This window comes from Anguilla rostrata, chromosome 1 (genome assembly GCF_018555375.3).
Source record: "Anguilla rostrata isolate EN2019 chromosome 1, ASM1855537v3, whole genome shotgun sequence".
Lineage (NCBI taxonomy): Eukaryota > Metazoa > Chordata > Actinopteri > Anguilliformes > Anguillidae > Anguilla > Anguilla rostrata.
The window spans coordinates 76,349,917-76,367,217 of NC_057933.1; the positions used below are offsets into that span (position 1 = coordinate 76,349,917).

General features: G+C 39.7%; 1 protein-coding gene across 3 annotated transcripts in view; it reads left to right on the forward strand.

The window, feature by feature from the left end:
* Nucleotides 1-1,387: 1,387 nt before the first annotated feature.
* The window catches only part of LOC135235826 (nuclear GTPase SLIP-GC-like), a 31,679-nt gene continuing 15,765 nt past the window's right edge, over nt 1,388-17,301 (forward strand). Inside the window, exons 1-3 of one of the 3 annotated variants that reach the window (XM_064301719.1) lie at nt 1,388-1,606; nt 16,100-16,600; nt 16,894-16,971. In XM_064301719.1, coding sequence (XP_064157789.1) covers nt 16,141-16,600; nt 16,894-16,971 — 538 coding nt within the window. In that variant the 5' untranslated portion in view covers nt 1,388-1,606; nt 16,100-16,140. Of the gene's footprint in view, nt 1,607-14,337; nt 14,431-16,099; nt 16,601-16,893; nt 16,972-17,301 lie in introns of those variants that run through there. The other 2 variants (XM_064301711.1, XM_064301727.1) reach the window with 2 other exon arrangements.

Sequence of the window (17,301 nt, forward strand, 5' to 3'; positions counted from 1 at the left end):
GCATTTGTCCAAAAAGTTTAATTTGTGGAAGATCACAGCTCTAGGACAAAAAATGTCTAATTTGCGAAAAATCTAATGGGCGGGGCTTATGGGTCCTAATTAGAAACTTGTTACCCTGGACGCGTTGCACATATGTGCAAAATGTCATGACTGTGGCTCAAATGGGGACGGAGATATAGTTGTTCAAAATTACCTAAGAAAAACACCTTTTTGCTCATGACAGCGCCACCTCTTGGCCAATCGGCGTCATTTTTACTCCCTGTCCATATAGAGTGCCCAAATATATGTGTGCCGAGTTTCGAAAACATCGGCCTTGCAGTTATGCCTAAACAGAGAATGAGCTCTCTAGCGCCACCACTTTGCTTGATCGGGCCGAAAATGGAGGGTTAGCCTCCACTCATGGCTGCTGATGTGCCTACCAAGTTTCATGCTGTTAGGTGACACCGTTCAGAATTTACACACCTTCATGTTACAAGCCACGCCCTCCTCAAATTTCATTGGCTCATTGTGGCCATTTACATTGCTTTATCCAAATTCTGTGAATAACTTTTGGTCAGGAACATCTGTCCGATCATATGGTTCGAATTTGATGGTGATCGGATCAACGCCCTAGGACTAGTTTGCAAAAGTAGGTTTTTTAAATTATTCAAAATGGCGGAAAATCTATTATGACGCGTTTTAACGGCAATGGGTGCATTGGAATCGGCTTGACCCAAGGATTCAGGGGAAGCAATCGCTACAACTCTAGGACAAACGGTTCAAAAATGTACCTTAAAGTTTGGCCTGTTGGTGGCGCTACAGAGTTCAATGGATTGACCCCAAATTCGATGCCTGGATACATTGGACTGTCCTCTATCAATGTGCCAAATTTCATAAAAAACCACCAATGGGTTCTATGGGCTGCCATAGACTCCCATTGCGGAAAATATAATACTAACGATTACAATAGGTGCCCTGCACCTTCGGTGCTTGGCCCCTAATTATGGAATCGATTCTGAAGAGACCTACGAGGAATTCAGTGCCTCTTGAATCAAATTACCCGCGTCTCGCGGAGTCTCTAATCATGATCGCCGCTTTGCTTGCCTTGGGAATCCTATCGCTCATCGCTGGATTGCTGTGGGCTGTAGCCACTAGAGGCGGGTCTCTCAGAAATACTCAAACTATCACGAAGCCTCCTGGGTGAAAGTGACGGTTTTAATTTCAAGCAATATGTCGCACACGTAGCGTCATTGAAATAAATAAATAAACAAATGAATAAATACATGCGTACATTTCGTGCCACATTTAATTATTTATGCCCACATTTAATGGTGTATTTATTTATTTATTTTATTTTGTCCGAAATATTTGTGAGCTTGCTAATGAAATGAACACGTTCACGTTCATCAGGAGAAAATAAGTACGGTATGCATTTTTTGGGCGGGGTTGAGGCTGTAGTTGGGTTCACTGTTTTCAAATCTGATAACACTGGAGGGGTGTACTGTTGGAAACGAAACTTACTGGACAGGAAGTAGATGATTAAAGTGCGAACCTTCCTTTCAAACTCATTGGAAGGCTTGAGAAACAAGTGAAGATTCCATGAGTTTGTCCTTTCGTTGAAACACTGGTGAGTCCCTCAACGGTCAAATATTTAGCCACTGAATGCATAATTATTACACAATATCGATAGCACGTTGCTGTATTGGGATATAAGGAAATCGTTCCAACCGGTTATATGTATAACCTGGGATGTGTAACCCACACTGGCTGTCTTCAAAACAGTGTTCATGCAATGAGTGGCTCTAGATTTACACTTCTGGTGGTTAATGGCAAAATATTTTTGAAAGATGAAGTGGTAGAGATGATGAGACGTTGCCTGGATTGCGGGACGTGGAGTGTGCTTAACTACACACTCCGGGAATACTCTCTTGTTTTAGCCAAATTTAGGTGTGTTGATGAAGTTGTGTTCTGTAGCCTAATTCTATTTTTATTGTTTGCGATAAGTGCCTCTTGTTTTATATTTAGCAAATGCATTTGTATGTCAAAATGCTTGGGCTGGAAAGTTTAAAATATCAGTTAACATATTTCTTGTCTCAACAGTCAGAAATGCTGGTTGGTCTGCAAAATTATGGAAGCATATCCGCGCCAAAATTCAAATAAAATACAAATCGGCAAGTGCATTTCGTTTTCATTCGATCTGCGCAAAAAAACATTACATAGGCTAATTCAAATGAAAATTCAGTCTCTCCTTTGGTTAATGTGCGCACTATGGCTATATGACGATTTAAAAATGTAAATGAAAAGTCCATTTCATAAACAGTTTCTGTAGCCCTCTACGATACAACCCTGTCATAATTTAAGTGAAAATGAAAAACCACATTTGAAATAGCAATTTTTTTTATTGTAAACTCATTATGCATGACAAAAATGAAACGATAATTCAGTTGGCCATTTACCATTTAATATTCATGTTTTTGTGGCACAAGGGTGACCAAATGTAATGGCATTGCTTTCGTTCGCTTTATAATTTTCGCATGGTCACGCAAAAACCCTGCAGAAATTCAAATTGAATATACAATCCCTCATATACAATATATATACAATTTACATTTTCACTTTAAAGGTAAGACCTGTCAGTCAAAGATTTGGGGGCATTACAGGTGTGGTTCAAACCCAACAAAGAAGTCCCCCAATACGTAGTAAACTCCGCAGTCTGAAGATGTCGGTTGTATGGCAGTATGGAGGACAAAAAATAAAATAAATCAATGACCCAAAAATAAATGCAAGAAAAATGTAAAAATAAATGAATGTCCACATATATAAATGAATAAAATCTTGACATAATATTTATACATTTATTTATTTACTTATTTCTTGATTTGTTTTTCTGTGTTTATTTATTTCTGTATTTGTTTCTTGATTCATTTATTTTTTCATATATTTATTTTCTATTTATTTATTTCTGCATTTCTTTGTCCATATGCCAATGAGGATGTAGTAGGTCGGTGCAGGCAAGAGCAGTTCCTAGATAACACATCTGATTGACAAGAACGACGGTCTGTGGTCCAAACTTGAGCTGTGCACCATACAACAGTAGCCTAAATTCAGTTAGGATGCACTCTTACATCTAGGCAAACTCAATGCCTAGATGTAAGAGTGCAATGTCAAGGACAGAAAATGTCAAGGACAGAAAAACCAGCTAATAAATAACTTAAATAACTCCACAGCTTCTACAGGCAGTATGTGAGAAGAGCGTCCAACTGATATAGTGTAATATGAATATTGGTGCAAAACATTCAGGCGATGAGCCACTTCCTCCAAACTGTTGAACACTAAAGGGTCAACCTCTATGATGCAGCTAACTGGAGCAAATTGTCAAAGCATCCATGTGAAAGAATAAATAGGCTAATCAGGCCTAGAACTTCCTGCTATGTTAGCCAGTCTCAAATGTCTGGCTATCTCTTGTCTGCATAGGTATTAGTGTAGGGGAGATCGGGGGAATAACTAACAGTTTTCGTATTTGGCTCAGTTCTGAAAATATTATCATTTTTAATACAAACCACCGACATCCCGACTATGATTACATACCATAATGAAGCTTCTGTTACATACCATTCCCTAGAAATTTGACAGAAAGTACCGGGAGTGAAATGTTACATTTAACCCGGTGGGAGGGGAAAAAAAGGAACACAGCGGGGGTACAACTAACAGTCTTAACATTCACACAGAGTATGCAAATTCAATACAATTGGATGTTATAAGATATTCTTATTGATGACATTTAAATGTTCATAGCCTACCTAGGCAATCGGTGAAAACGACATTTTGAAACCTGTACATTTCGAAACCACCACTGAAACCTAATTTGACCCCATTTTCCCCTCAGAGAAACACAGGACAGAGGAGACTGCTCCAGAGACTGCTCCCATGGCTCAAGCAGGTCCTTCTTCCAGGACTGCAGGCACTCGTACGGGTGTTGACACATGTAGATCCCAGGGATGCATCTGCTGCGAGCACATACGGAGGGGGGCTGATAAATTTCAGAGCACAGCTACAGGAAAACAGTACGACATCACACAATATCTGACTTGCAAGACGTCAAGTGTTATCTACATCATCCAGTGTAAAAAATGCCCGGTGCAGTATGTTGGGAAAACTTTGACCACATTGCAAAGAACAATCGAAGAACACAGAGCTTCCATCACAAATCAGCAACGTCAGCCAATCCCTGATCATTTCAACAACAACGACCATTGTGTTGATCATCTGATTGTGTATCCAATTGAGCAGGTCAACGGTTCTGATGGACTAAAAGAGAGGGAACTCTACTATATCAGAGAGCTTGCAACAATGGCCCATGAACTAAATTTGATGCCAAATATACAAACCAGTTACAGCTGGGTGTACTGTAGAAAACAAAACTTGCTTAACAGAAAGGAGATGATAAAAGAGAGCAAGTTCCTTTCAAAATGGACTGCATTTATATAGTGCCTTTATCCAAAGCACTTTACAATTCACCAGAGCATTTAGGGGTTAGGTGTCTTGCTCAGGGACACTTCGACACGCCCTGGGTGGGGCTTGAATCGACAACCCTTCGACTGCCAGACAACCGCTCTTACCTCCTGAGCTATGTCGTCCAAAATTATTGGAAGGCTTGAAAAACAACAAGTGAAGATTACATGAGTTTGTCCCTTCATTGAAACACTGGTGAGTCTGTCAACGGTCAAATATTTACTGCATATTTAATTAGCACACTGTATATCATCACAACTGGTTAAGTGTCTCCAATTCTGTTCATACAGTACTAGGCTCTTTATTTACACTTCTGTTGGCTCATAGCAGAATATGAATATTTTTTGTAAAATGAATTGGCAGAGATAAGAAACCTGCAGTGCTGAACGTAGAGTATGTGAAATTACACACTAAAATATTCTCGTTTTTAGCCAGACTGAGATGTGTTGAGAATGCTGTGCTCTGAAATTGCATTTTTATTGTTTGTTTGGTAAGTCATTTTTCAATATATTTTACGGTGTTTAGCAAATTATGCATGAATATCCGTAACAGTTATGCATGAACTATGCATGAAATTATGCATGAAGTTTGATAACAATTAATAATTCGGTAACAATTACTGTGAAATAGTTGGGAAATAATCCTTAACTACATTAAAGTTACAATATCGAAGATTTCTGTTTCGTTCTCTTTCGCACCAATGGTGAAAAGCAGTAATTGCAGGTGTGTTTTTGGACCTCACTTCCCAGAGATCCAACCAGTGTCGCCTGTGTGACGTCAGTCAGTTGGCACCTGGTTTTACAGTCTCTGGTTGGCACCTGGGCCACGCCAACTATAACACTTACTATTTACGGAATAAAAAATGGTTGTTATAAAAGTAACGTTATGTACACACTCATTCATTGTCTAACATAAGGCTAACTTAAGCTGCCTTTACACTGCCGAGCTGGGTTAAAATGCTGTAGCAGACCTGGGGTAGAATTAATGATGATCAATTTCCACAGACGTTCTTTATCCACCTTTTGCCCGGTATGAACATCTTTACTCTGCAGAGAAGAATTTGCGGGATTCGCTGCGGCTCGTACAATTATGTAGGCCTATCTCGTGCACACTAAACAGTCTTTCTCGTGAATGATTGTTGTGATATTTTTGAAACAACTGCCTTGTAAAATGTTACCGCTGGTGTTTCTGGTTTTGCTAGCAAACTGTTCGAGAATAAAGCGGAGCTGGGTGTTAAATTAGCAATCAGAAAAAGAATAATAAAACAAAAACAAAGGATATTTCATCAAAAAAAAGGGCAAGACTGGGTCAAGTAGCCTACCGTATGAGGAAGCGTAATAAAATAATAACGCTAATCCATACTGCTGTATTCTTTTATTTTGTTTTCTCCGGTTTGACATCTTTACACTGAAATCAGACCTGACTCTGCTCCACCTATACCCCTGGTTAATGCTCTGTGTAAAGACGGCTTTATTCCGATCATTATAATATATTGATGAACTTGATGGCAATGTAAATAACGGTAACGTTAAGGCCAATTCAGATCAATGATTCGCAACGAGACGAAACGGTTTTAGAATGTTGCAGAGAAAATTGCAGCGGTGTGAACTGGTTAGTTGCAGAGCGTCTGAAGCCGTTGCCTGGGGTCTCAAAAGACCCACCTTGTCAAATCGCCAAGTGCCTTTAGAACGTTCACAATCAGACGTCTTGGAATTTTGGAAAGTTGCATCCAGTCTCGTTACGAATGATTGATCTGAACTGACCTTTAGTTAGCTACATTGCAAGGTTGCAACAAGGTAGCATTGCATTCGAGAGACGGTTGGCGAGGTCGGTACCGGTCGGTAGCGTAGCTAGCGTTTCTTCTAATTGTTAGCTGACATTAGATTGTGTTAATTACATTAGCTAGCTAGCTAACGCAACGTTACCTGATATGAAATTTATTTGATGCAATCCTGCATGCTGAATATTCCTGCAGATTCTTTGCTACAGTACACAGACATAGTGCTAATAATATTTTGATTCATTGTATGAATCTATTATTAATTATCCAATATATTGTGATACATTTAATAGTGAGAAACATTTTACTGAGTATTTCATTTTGCATTTTTTGCCAAGGTGAGGAATCAAACCCTGGTCCTTCCCTTTTCTTCTTCCCCCTTCTTCCCCTTTCTTCCCCTTCTTTAACAGACTATTGTTCCTCAGCTTAACTTTGGACAGTTAGCTGATAGTCTGAAAAGAAAAGTCTGAATAGCATATCCCCAATGTATAGTTAAATCTCTACCCCTGAGTACCTTCAAAAATAAAAATAGCAAATGAAGTAACAAACTTGTGTCAGGATGAAAAGATTTGTAGTCCAGCAGGGCACGCACTAACTAAGCAGACTTATTCATATTTCAATTCAATATTTATTCTTTATTTACCCAGGGTAGGTTCACTCAGCATGGATGCTCTTTTGCAGGAACGCCCTGCTTTACACTCATACACATTCGCACCTGGGAGCTGCCCAGTACAACCACAATCCTGCATTGTTGGCCACTGAGCAGCTCCACTGGAGGCAGAGAACATTTTTTAGCCAATTAAATCAGGGGATGATTAGGTGGCAAATTTTTACGCGAGCCAGATCTGGGATTTTAGCCAGGACATCGGGAACCCCCTACTCTTTGCGAATAGTGTCAAGGGATTGAAGCAACAAAAAAAAAGGAGTAACATGGTGGTTGAACGTGACACTTCCCAGTTGTCTTTAGGCAACAACAAAACAAATGTGCACATTTTTTTTTATTATTCGGTCATTTCAATGTACTTTAAAACGTATTTTTATAAGCCTGAATATCCCACTATAAAAGTTCACCCGAACCGTCAGGGCGTGGTACTGAGAACTGTCAGTTAGCTATGATTGACAGACCGTGCCCCGTTACCATAACTACCCCCATGATACGCGCTCTTTTTGGGAGACTTTTCCCAAGCTAGTTAGCTTAGTAGTATATCAAGTATCGATAGATAGCTAAGGTAAGGACGTTGACTTATATCCAATTATAATTTTTGCTATCTAGCTAGCCAAGTTAAGATAAAAGCACAACTATAACGTCCTCATAAAAGCAAACTAGCTAGCTAACGTTATTGATAACATTGCCTTATGAAAGCAAACTACCTAGCTAGCTAACGTTAGCTAGCTAGCTAAATGAATATAACCAGAAATAATCTAATAGTCCTTAAACAAGCACTCTAATTTAAGTGAACCTAACGTTAGTCAAATATTTGCATTGTCTTGCCTGTAAGCCAGCGGCGCAAACTATGGGTCTTGAGTTATCCATGGGTTTACGGAGCGTGGAAAGAGGAGTGGTTACTGTGTTCGTGACGCACGAAGTTGACAACTTTCTCAACCGGTTGAAAATAGGACGACAAATTTAAAACGCATATTTCTCCAAAAATACAGAACGTACATATTTAATACTTTACTAATTGTGTTTCTTCAATGCCTCTTGTGCAAATAGCACAAAAAACCGAGAAAGTGTGAAAATCACCATGGTACTCCTTTAAATTATTTCTTAATTTTCGCCATGGCTATTCTTATTTATTTTTTTGTCTGCAAAAAGGTTGACAAAATAATAACAATGGCGATAATATCAGTCGCTGCGCTGACCGTTGTCGTCCGGTCTAGCCGCCGCTTTTTCTTAAAAATAAATAAATAAATTTTTAAAAGTGCACAGTGTGTACACACCATTAGCCTGCATCAATATTTGCGTTTGGGTCTATTTACCTTTCAAATAGCCTACGTTCTACATCTCACGGTTTCATACAGCCGCCGGGCTCACGCTGTCCCGGACATAAATAGCCTATTTAACAATAGAACCGCGGCGAAGTTAATCGGCGGATTGAGTGCGTCAAAGTGACGCTTTCATTTTTAAATGAAAAAAAAGTGTCATGTAGCTTAATTTTGAAAATCCGTGCGGGGTTAATTTAAGGCAGGTCTTCAGAATCATAGGAATACTTGAACTTTGTGTTTTCGTTAGTATAATAATGTGTTTTCAGCTTATTTTGCATGACAGTGCCACGAATAGAGCCTTGCTTCAGAAAAGATTCATCACTGTCAGTAAATCCAAGGTGTAACTTCATCGAAAAGACACGATACTAAGCTTTATCTACATACACAAATCTTTGCTGACCTTACAGTGAAGAATCTTTTCTGAAGCATTAAAATATTGTTGTCCGGGACACCGTGAGCCCGGCGGCTGTATAGCCTACGGGACACAGTGAGTTTGCGCTACTGTCATACGCTCACCCATTCTCTCTCGCTCACACGCACACACAAAGCAGTAGCATAACATAAACACAACACAAAATGTAGCCTACATACAACGACGTGACAAAACCCTTCAAACCCATATGTCCCACTACAATGGCCACCCATTAAAAGTCTATCTGCTTGTTATTTTCTTTTAATAATAACGTGGTATTCTCTTTCCATTACGCAAGCACCTCTGTCTCTTCTGCTCTGCTTGCTAATATACCTTTTGAACCACATAACAATGTTTTTTTTTTTTTTTTTCTCGTTTTCCTCGGCTCTGGGCACCTGCCCGGAGCTGTAGCCCAAGCTTGTTGAGCACCCCCCCCCCCCGGCCCGGAGCTCCAGCCCTAGACCAGCTAGACCAGCTAGACCAGCTGGGCACCCCCGCCTCCTGCCACTATTGATTTTCCATAACAACCCAGTGCCTGCCCACGGCAGATGGGTTCCCCCTCTGAGTCCGGTTCTGCTCAAGGTTTCTTCCTGTTCTCAGTCAGGGAGTTTTTCCTTGCCACTGTTGCCCTAGGCTTACTCTTTGGGGGCTGATTCTCTGTAAAGCTGCTTTTATGACAAAGCTCCTTTGTTAAAAGCGCTATACAAATAAAATTGAATTGAATTGAACAGCTAGATGAAGGCTACAGGATTTGCATTAGAAGGCACATTGAAGAGATGACAAAATCAACACATCCTGTCCAGAATAATAGACTGTGTGCAATTTTGTGGAGCATTTGAGTTGGCTTTGCGTGGCCACGATGAGAGTGAGAGCTCCGATAATCCGTGGGTTGGTGTATTTTGTTGCCTCCTTTAAACTTCAGCATTCACATATTAACATTTTGTACAGCAGATGGCAGCAGAAGGCTCTATAAATGACCTTTGAGTTAGCTAATATTTTCCTACTCTTTATGACTTCATAGAATGTAACAGTGGCAGTAAAAATGACTCTAGTAGTTCCATATTTAGAAATTGAGCTGTTGCCTGTTGGTAACTTCAAGTGATGTAGGTGAAATGGGCATTTTGTCATCTCTACGTATTATTTTATATTATTAAGGAGGGCAAAATATGTTCAAGTAGTGCTACTGGCCAGTGTTTAGGCAACATTACAGTGTGTTGTGTTGTTTTTAGATTTATTTATTTATTTTATTTTATTTTCTGAGCTATGAAGTGCTGCTTCAGTTTGTTTGGTCTCCCCCAAAACTGCACCCCCCAAAAAACTTTTATCACCAGCCGCCACTGGTAGCATAAGAGAAGGCCCAGTCTTCCAGCAGCGTCAATAGGCTAGCCTATAGGGCTCCATTACCCGATCCGTCTCCATTACAACATAAGGAACTGATAGTAGACAATCGTATGGCAAAATTCATAAGTAGGCTAATGTAAATAAAATAACATCATTAAAAGAATATTATATAATTACTGACATCCAAGTAGATTGTATGCCTATACAGATCATTTACCTATCACCTGGTAGCGCTATTCCTAAGTTCCTTAACACCCCCCTCCCCTCACTTTTCCCCCCCCTTCGGATCTACCCTGATCTCATACATGGCTTCTCTGGAATCCAATTGACGGAAAAACGTCATAGAGATGGAGAACTTTAATCCCCGAGTGTCTTGGGATCTTTAATGACCACAATGAGTCAGGACCTCAGTTTAACGTCTCATCCGAAAAACGGCATCTCCTACAGTACAGTGTCCCCGTCACTGCCCTGGGGCATTTATTTTTAATTTTATTTTTAAGTTTATTTGACCAAAGGGAAGATTGCCCCCTGCTGGCCCACCAACACCACTCCCAGCAGCAACTCAGTATTTCCTGGTGGTCTCCCATCCAAGTACTAACCAAGCCCACACCTACTTAGCTTCAGCCAGTCAGCAGGAGTAGAGTGCGTGGTGGTATGGTTGCTGGCCATATTCATTTTTATACTACTGTCTATAGTGTTTATATCTGATCTATAGAGTGTACATCGTATTCTTATCATACCTCGAGCTGTTTCTCTGCATTTCCTAGCATTCACATTTCCTACTGTCCATACTAGTGTTCACACTGTATATATCTCAGTGTATTCATACCACTCTGTTCATACTGTTCATTCTGTAAATACTATTCATACTGTATATATCTTAGCACATCATACCTACCCTTACTGTTGTACATATGTATAATATATACAAATATAATTACACTTGAGCAACTTTAATATATATTATTTGAATTTTTTAACATTTGAATTTTTGATTATTAATTTGTGAACATGGAAATATAAAAGTGAAAATTAGTTACTGATAATTTGAAGCGTTGAATTCAGAGGCAAAAAAAATTAGATACATAATTTCAATGCAAACAAATTCAGTGATAGAAATTCAAAGGCTTTTAAATTTCAAAATCTGGTGAGACAGATTTACTTCCATAAGCATACAGTCAAACACTAAATCAAATAAGCAAACAAAGCAGATGACCTAGGCGAGAATCCAGTACGAGAGCAAATATTCAGAAACACAAAATCATGGGGCAAAAAACCAGAAGGGCAAAGGCAATAACAGACCTGCCAACCTGCACGCATTTTGTGTACCAACCACGCAATTCTTGGTCAAAATATGAAAGGTACGAAATGCCAGCTGAAACTACACACAAAAAATATATATTATTGTAATTTAATTACGGAAAACAATCAATTAATACAAAACAATACCGTACATTTATTCGGTATTTAAACTACATCCCTCGGATTGAACCAGATGCTACGACCTTGTGCTTGTGGTTCTGTAACCCCTCCCCGACTCTTACTCACTCAACATCCACTGACACGCAGCGGTACTTTATTATCCACCGAGGCGTAACGCTGCATTGCTAAGATAAAATGGGAAGTGGGGAGTAATAATCAAGCACAAAAATGTGACCGTAATGTTAACATGTTAAAACGTTAAAACATGTTCGGTAACTTTACGAGATGATGCATTTCAAGGGGTATATCCTAATGAGATAAATTAGTGTATATAGTGTGTATATTTACCCTCGTTAGGAGACGTGCGAATAACTGATGGAGTAATTTAGCCGCAGTAACTCAAACGCTACGGAGACTCCCTGTTCAAACTGAATCGCACACGCTCTGTTGGAGCAAAGTGACCATTGCAAAGGTGTTTGACTATAGACTGCTAACGTAGCAAATAATATAATTGCAGCCAGTCATCCGACCAGCCTTGCAGTCATGACGTCAGACGACGAGGATACTAACAAGGAGAGAGAGAGCAGCAGACCTACTTAAAAAGAAGCGAGTCCATGCCCCCCAGAAGTTCCTCGCAAAATATCAGGAGCAATGGCCGTGCCTCCGCCCCTCAAAACGTCCGTTTCGCACGGAGGTGTATATAATAAAAGTAGTGAAATTGTCTAAAAATAACTTGGCGCGGCAAAGATATTGTACAATGCCCAGATAGCCGACTTGCTCATCTGATCACCGTCATTGCTTGTGTGTGTGCGTGGGTGGGTGGTGAAGTGGATGATCTTGTCGTTGCTACAAAATCTTTACTCAACACAAATAAGCTCGCGGTAGAGCGCACTCCATAACATTACTGGGCTGTTCGTAAATTCTGGGCGCTGTTGGAATGGTATTCAGAGCACCGCCCTTTCGGAGCGTCCAGAGCGTACTCTGGGCACCTTGTATCAGGAGACGGAGCAGCAGAGCGCAGATCTATAGTCTCTAAACATAAAGTTAGACGTTTGATAGGCTAGCTCACGAAATGTAATATAATGTTAAATTGTTTAGCTGACTAGCTGCAATTGTCACAAATAGGATATTTCCAACTTACATTACTCTAGCTGTATCAGCATCACCATTCTCACTGTCCACAATTTCTTGCACAAGAGGCGCTACATTGTTTTCAATCATAAATATTGATAATCTTTTTATTTCGTCCATTTTTATCAGCCAGTTTAGGTCAACTGACAGTTTTCCCGTTCGTAAATTTGTATAGGAATAGAACGCTCTATTTCTTGGAAAATAGCCCTCTCATTTTTGAATAGAGGATCAGATTGCATTGGACTGCTTGTAGTTCAGTGTCATTCATCTAGACTTCATCTGACGAATAGCTCCTGTGCGGTCGCGCTACGTTAAACAGTGGCCATCCATCATGATGCCAGCTAGTTTCATTTGAGCGAATTAAGTTAATTCCATCCATCCAATTGTGGACTGATAAACTTTCAACTAAATTTTTTTCTTTAAATTCAGTGTTTGTGTTAAAGGTTGGAATTCGTGTTATAAAGAGGTGGCTACCCCTATATATTTTTTTATTTGCATTGCAAATATTTCATTTTGAATACGTAACGTCAGCTCATTTCATTTCACGGTAGGACAATAACCTTATACATCCGGGCCGCTAAATGGCGCTTTCTGCCTGTGATCAATGGGAATTATGTTTCATTCTTGGATTTCAGAATAAATCCAGCATCGACTTGCAATGCACACTAAAAACTTGTCGGTCAATCTGACCCCAGGAAATTTCAAATGTTTAGGTTCAGAAAACACTTCATAACATCACTAAGTAACACGCAACAGTTATTCAATAATGAAGAAACACCAACAAAAAATAAATGAATCACCATAATTTAGTTTTGAGAGAAAATGAACATAACAGTTCAACTAGGTGCCCGTGGGCATCAATTCTTCATTCAGATGAGTCAAATGTCCATAACGCTTCACTCCAAGGCAGGTGAAGTCATTCAGATGTGTCAAAAGTCCATAACGCTATGGTCCAAATGCAGTCCAAATACAGATTTTATGTCTTGTACATGACTATTAATAAATCTGATGGGGCCTGGAACCATTTTGATAACATTAGCAGCACTAAGCCTATCTTGTCTTTCAACTGGGGAGCGGGACCATAACAGTTTTCCATTTTTGGAAGTGAATGTGTCGATTCTTGTAGGTTGAGAGATGACAGGAGGGTCAAAATGTGGTAGCTCAAGGGCCTCATTCTCATCAGAGAAAAAACACCACTGAGTTAATTTTATCTTCATCATGTTCTCCCCATAAAATTAGGAATAGTCACAAAAAATCTAGCTGAAAAAATTATGTTAACCATGTTTTTAGCATTAGTAGACATTGAATGGGGTCAAATTGACCCCAAACATAATAGGAGAGTTAAGAGATCATTGGAAAGGCATTTGCTCATTATTTACTCACAAGTGATAAAACTCAACCCATATACATAACACACTTGTTTCAATTTCTTTCAATTCCCAGACACACATTTTAAAAGTGTTGTCATTAGTTTGCAGCTAATCTCCAGTAGCCCTCAAGTGTGTACCAATATTTCCTTCATGACCCATGCGTCTAAAGACCTTCACTCAAACCAATCAAAACAATTCTGGCCGAGGAAAAATGTAATTCCATAAAATATTATCAAGCCATCTGTCAGCCCGACAGCAGATCAGTCCCTTACTTAAGGGCATATCAGAACACGATTTGTTTAAACAAACACTGGCAACAAATATATTTTACTGTGATGACACAGTAAAATGATACAGCTGGGCGGGGTGTACTGTAGAAAACAAAACCTGCTGAACAGAAAGTAGATAACAGAGAGCAACTTCCTTTCAAAATTATTAGAAGGCTTGAAAAACAACAAGTGAAGATTACATGATTTTGTCCCTTCATTGAAACACTGGTGAGTCCATCAACGGTCAAATATTTACTGTATATTTAATTAGCACACTGTATATCATCACAACTGGTTAAGTGTCTTCAATTCTGTTCATACAGTGCTAGTCTTTATTTACATGTCTGTTGGCTCGTGGCAGAATAAGAATATGTTTGTAAAATGAATTGGCAGAGATGAGAAACTTTGCCTGCAGTGCTGAATGTAGAGTATGCTAAACTACACACTGTGATGTTCTGTGCAAGGACCCAAACGCAGACCAGGGAAATCCAAAAAACGTTGTCTTTATTCAGTCCGAGGTTCGAAGCCAGGTAATCAGAGAAAGGACGGTGCCGAATCGAGTTTCCAAAAGAATTGTGAAAAACAGGCAAAAAATAAAAAACCAGGAGATCAGAATGGCGAAGGTACAAAGGGACAGGCAAAAAAGAAGTCAAAGCAAAGCAAATCAAAGGTCAAACCAGAAGTGAACAAACCAAAAGGGGCAGGCAAACTCGAGGTCGTTCAGAAAGGGTGTCTCAGGAATCTCGATAAACAAAGGCTTACTAAATATCGGCACAGTGAATTCGATCAACGTTCTGACCGGGAGCTGGTGGAAAAGACTGACATTTATACACTGGGGAAGGTAACAATCAAGGAGGGGTTCAGTGAGTGAGGGCGGAGTAACAAACAACATCCAGGTGAAGAACATTAGGATAACTAATAAAATGACAGGGGACTGACAAAACACGGACTGGAATCACATAGACAACAATGATAATAGACGGCCTGGGTGAAGCAGGTAAAACACGTGCAGAGAGAGAGAGGTGCAGTCAGAGCAAGAGACAGGTGCAGGCAATTGCAGAACTCAGCGTTAGAGCAGGCTAGAAAGAAAAGGGGCGGAGCTACAGAGCAGCATGGAAAAGGGGAGACTGGTTAATGTATTAGTATAGTGATCTAAACTATCAAAAACCCAAAACTAGTGTGTGTTAGTCCATTATTAATATTCACATGTTAGTATATTAAGGAGGTTAGTACTTTACAATCTATAAGTTAGTAAGGATTAGTAGAAATTAGTATAACTAGAAATAAGCAGGAAGTAAGTGAAAACGAGACTGGAAGGAAGGGGGGGAAACCACGAAAACCCGGAACCACCCAAATAGTGAAATCACACAAATACAGGGGAGTGAAGCAGCTCAGGGAACTCAGACACAGAGACAGTACTGGGGAGACAAGTGACCGGGAGATACAGACTACAACACACACTAAATATTCTTGTTTTTAGACAACCTGAGATGTGTTGTGAAAGCTGTGCTCTGAAATTGCATTTTTATTGTTTGTTTGATAAGCAATTTTTCAATATATTTTATAGTGTTTAGAAAATTATGCATGAATATTGATAACAGTTATGCATGAACTATGCATTAAATTATGCATAAACTTCGATAACAGTTAATAATTTGGTAACAATAACTGAAATATGTTGGGAAATAATGCTTAACTACATTGCTTAACGACACTGTCACTATAAGCTCCTGCAACATAGCAACATAAAAAATGTTCATATTCCAAACGTAAATAATGTTTACAAAATGTCATTAGCCTCACAGTTTAGACTTAATAGACAAAGGTGAGTCACATAACTAACACCATGTGGAAGTACGCACATACATCATTTTCTTTCACCCCATCTTCCCCTCAGAGGAACACAGGACAGAGGAGACTGCTCGAGAGACTGCTCCCATGGCTCAAGCAGGTCCTTCTTCCAGGACTGCAGGCACTCGTACGGGCGTTGACACGTGTAATTCCAAGGGATGCCTCTGCTGCAGCCATATAAGGAAGGGCACAGATAAATTTCACAGCACAGCTACAGGAGAACAGTACAAAATCCCAGAATATCTGACATGCAAGACACAAAGTGTCATCTACATCATCCAGTGCCAAAAATGCCCGGTGCAGTATGTTGGGAAGACTGCAACCACACTCCAAAGAAGATTCAAAGATCACAGAAGCTCCATCAGAAAACGCCAATATCGACCAATCCCTGATCATTTCAACAGCAAAGACCATTCTCTTGAAGATCTGATTCTATTTCCAATTGAGCAGGTCAATGGTTGTAAAGCACTAAAAGAGAGGGAATTCTACTGGATCAGAGAGCTGGAAACAACGGCCCATGGACTAAATCTGGTGCCATGTAATTATGGTAAGAGTATTTCACTATGCTTGTAAAATATAAAGCACAAAGGAGTAATTGGAGGAGGATGAAAGTGATTTAGCTGTTCAGAAAATTGAATGTAGATACAAATTTCAGTGTTTACAAAAAATGAGGCTTTACTATTTTTGTAAATATATAGAACCAATTGGAAGTTCAGCATGAATAGAAATATAACAGTTATGAAATAAATTCTCAGCTGTGGCATCGACACACTTCTGTTAGAATTAAAACATTATTTAATTCATGGCCCTGACATAAAAGCTTTCGACATTCTCTTCAAGTAGGAGAGCAGCAACTGGGTGATGGTGAGGAAAGATCAGCGGGACCAGCTCAGGGACAAGTGGAAGAATACATGGAGTGTGAGCGAAGTTTTTTGGGGCATTCAAGGATGAAATTAAATGTGACATTACAACACACTGAAACAAAAAACACATGTTCCAGGTTTGACTATGACTACTGGGGAAACTGTTTCCTGTGTTTCTTAGAGTCTTGGAATCTTTGGAGCCTGCTATTATACTGTGATTTAATTTCTGTGTGGTAAATGCTTACAAGTGAGACAAGTGCTTGCAGTGCCCACCATTAGTTTATGCGAATATATGTATTAGGGGTCTGTTATATGATGTCCTTCCCGCCCTCTGACACTCAGGTCTCTGCTCGCATCTCTGCCTGCCTGAGGGACATCCAGAGCT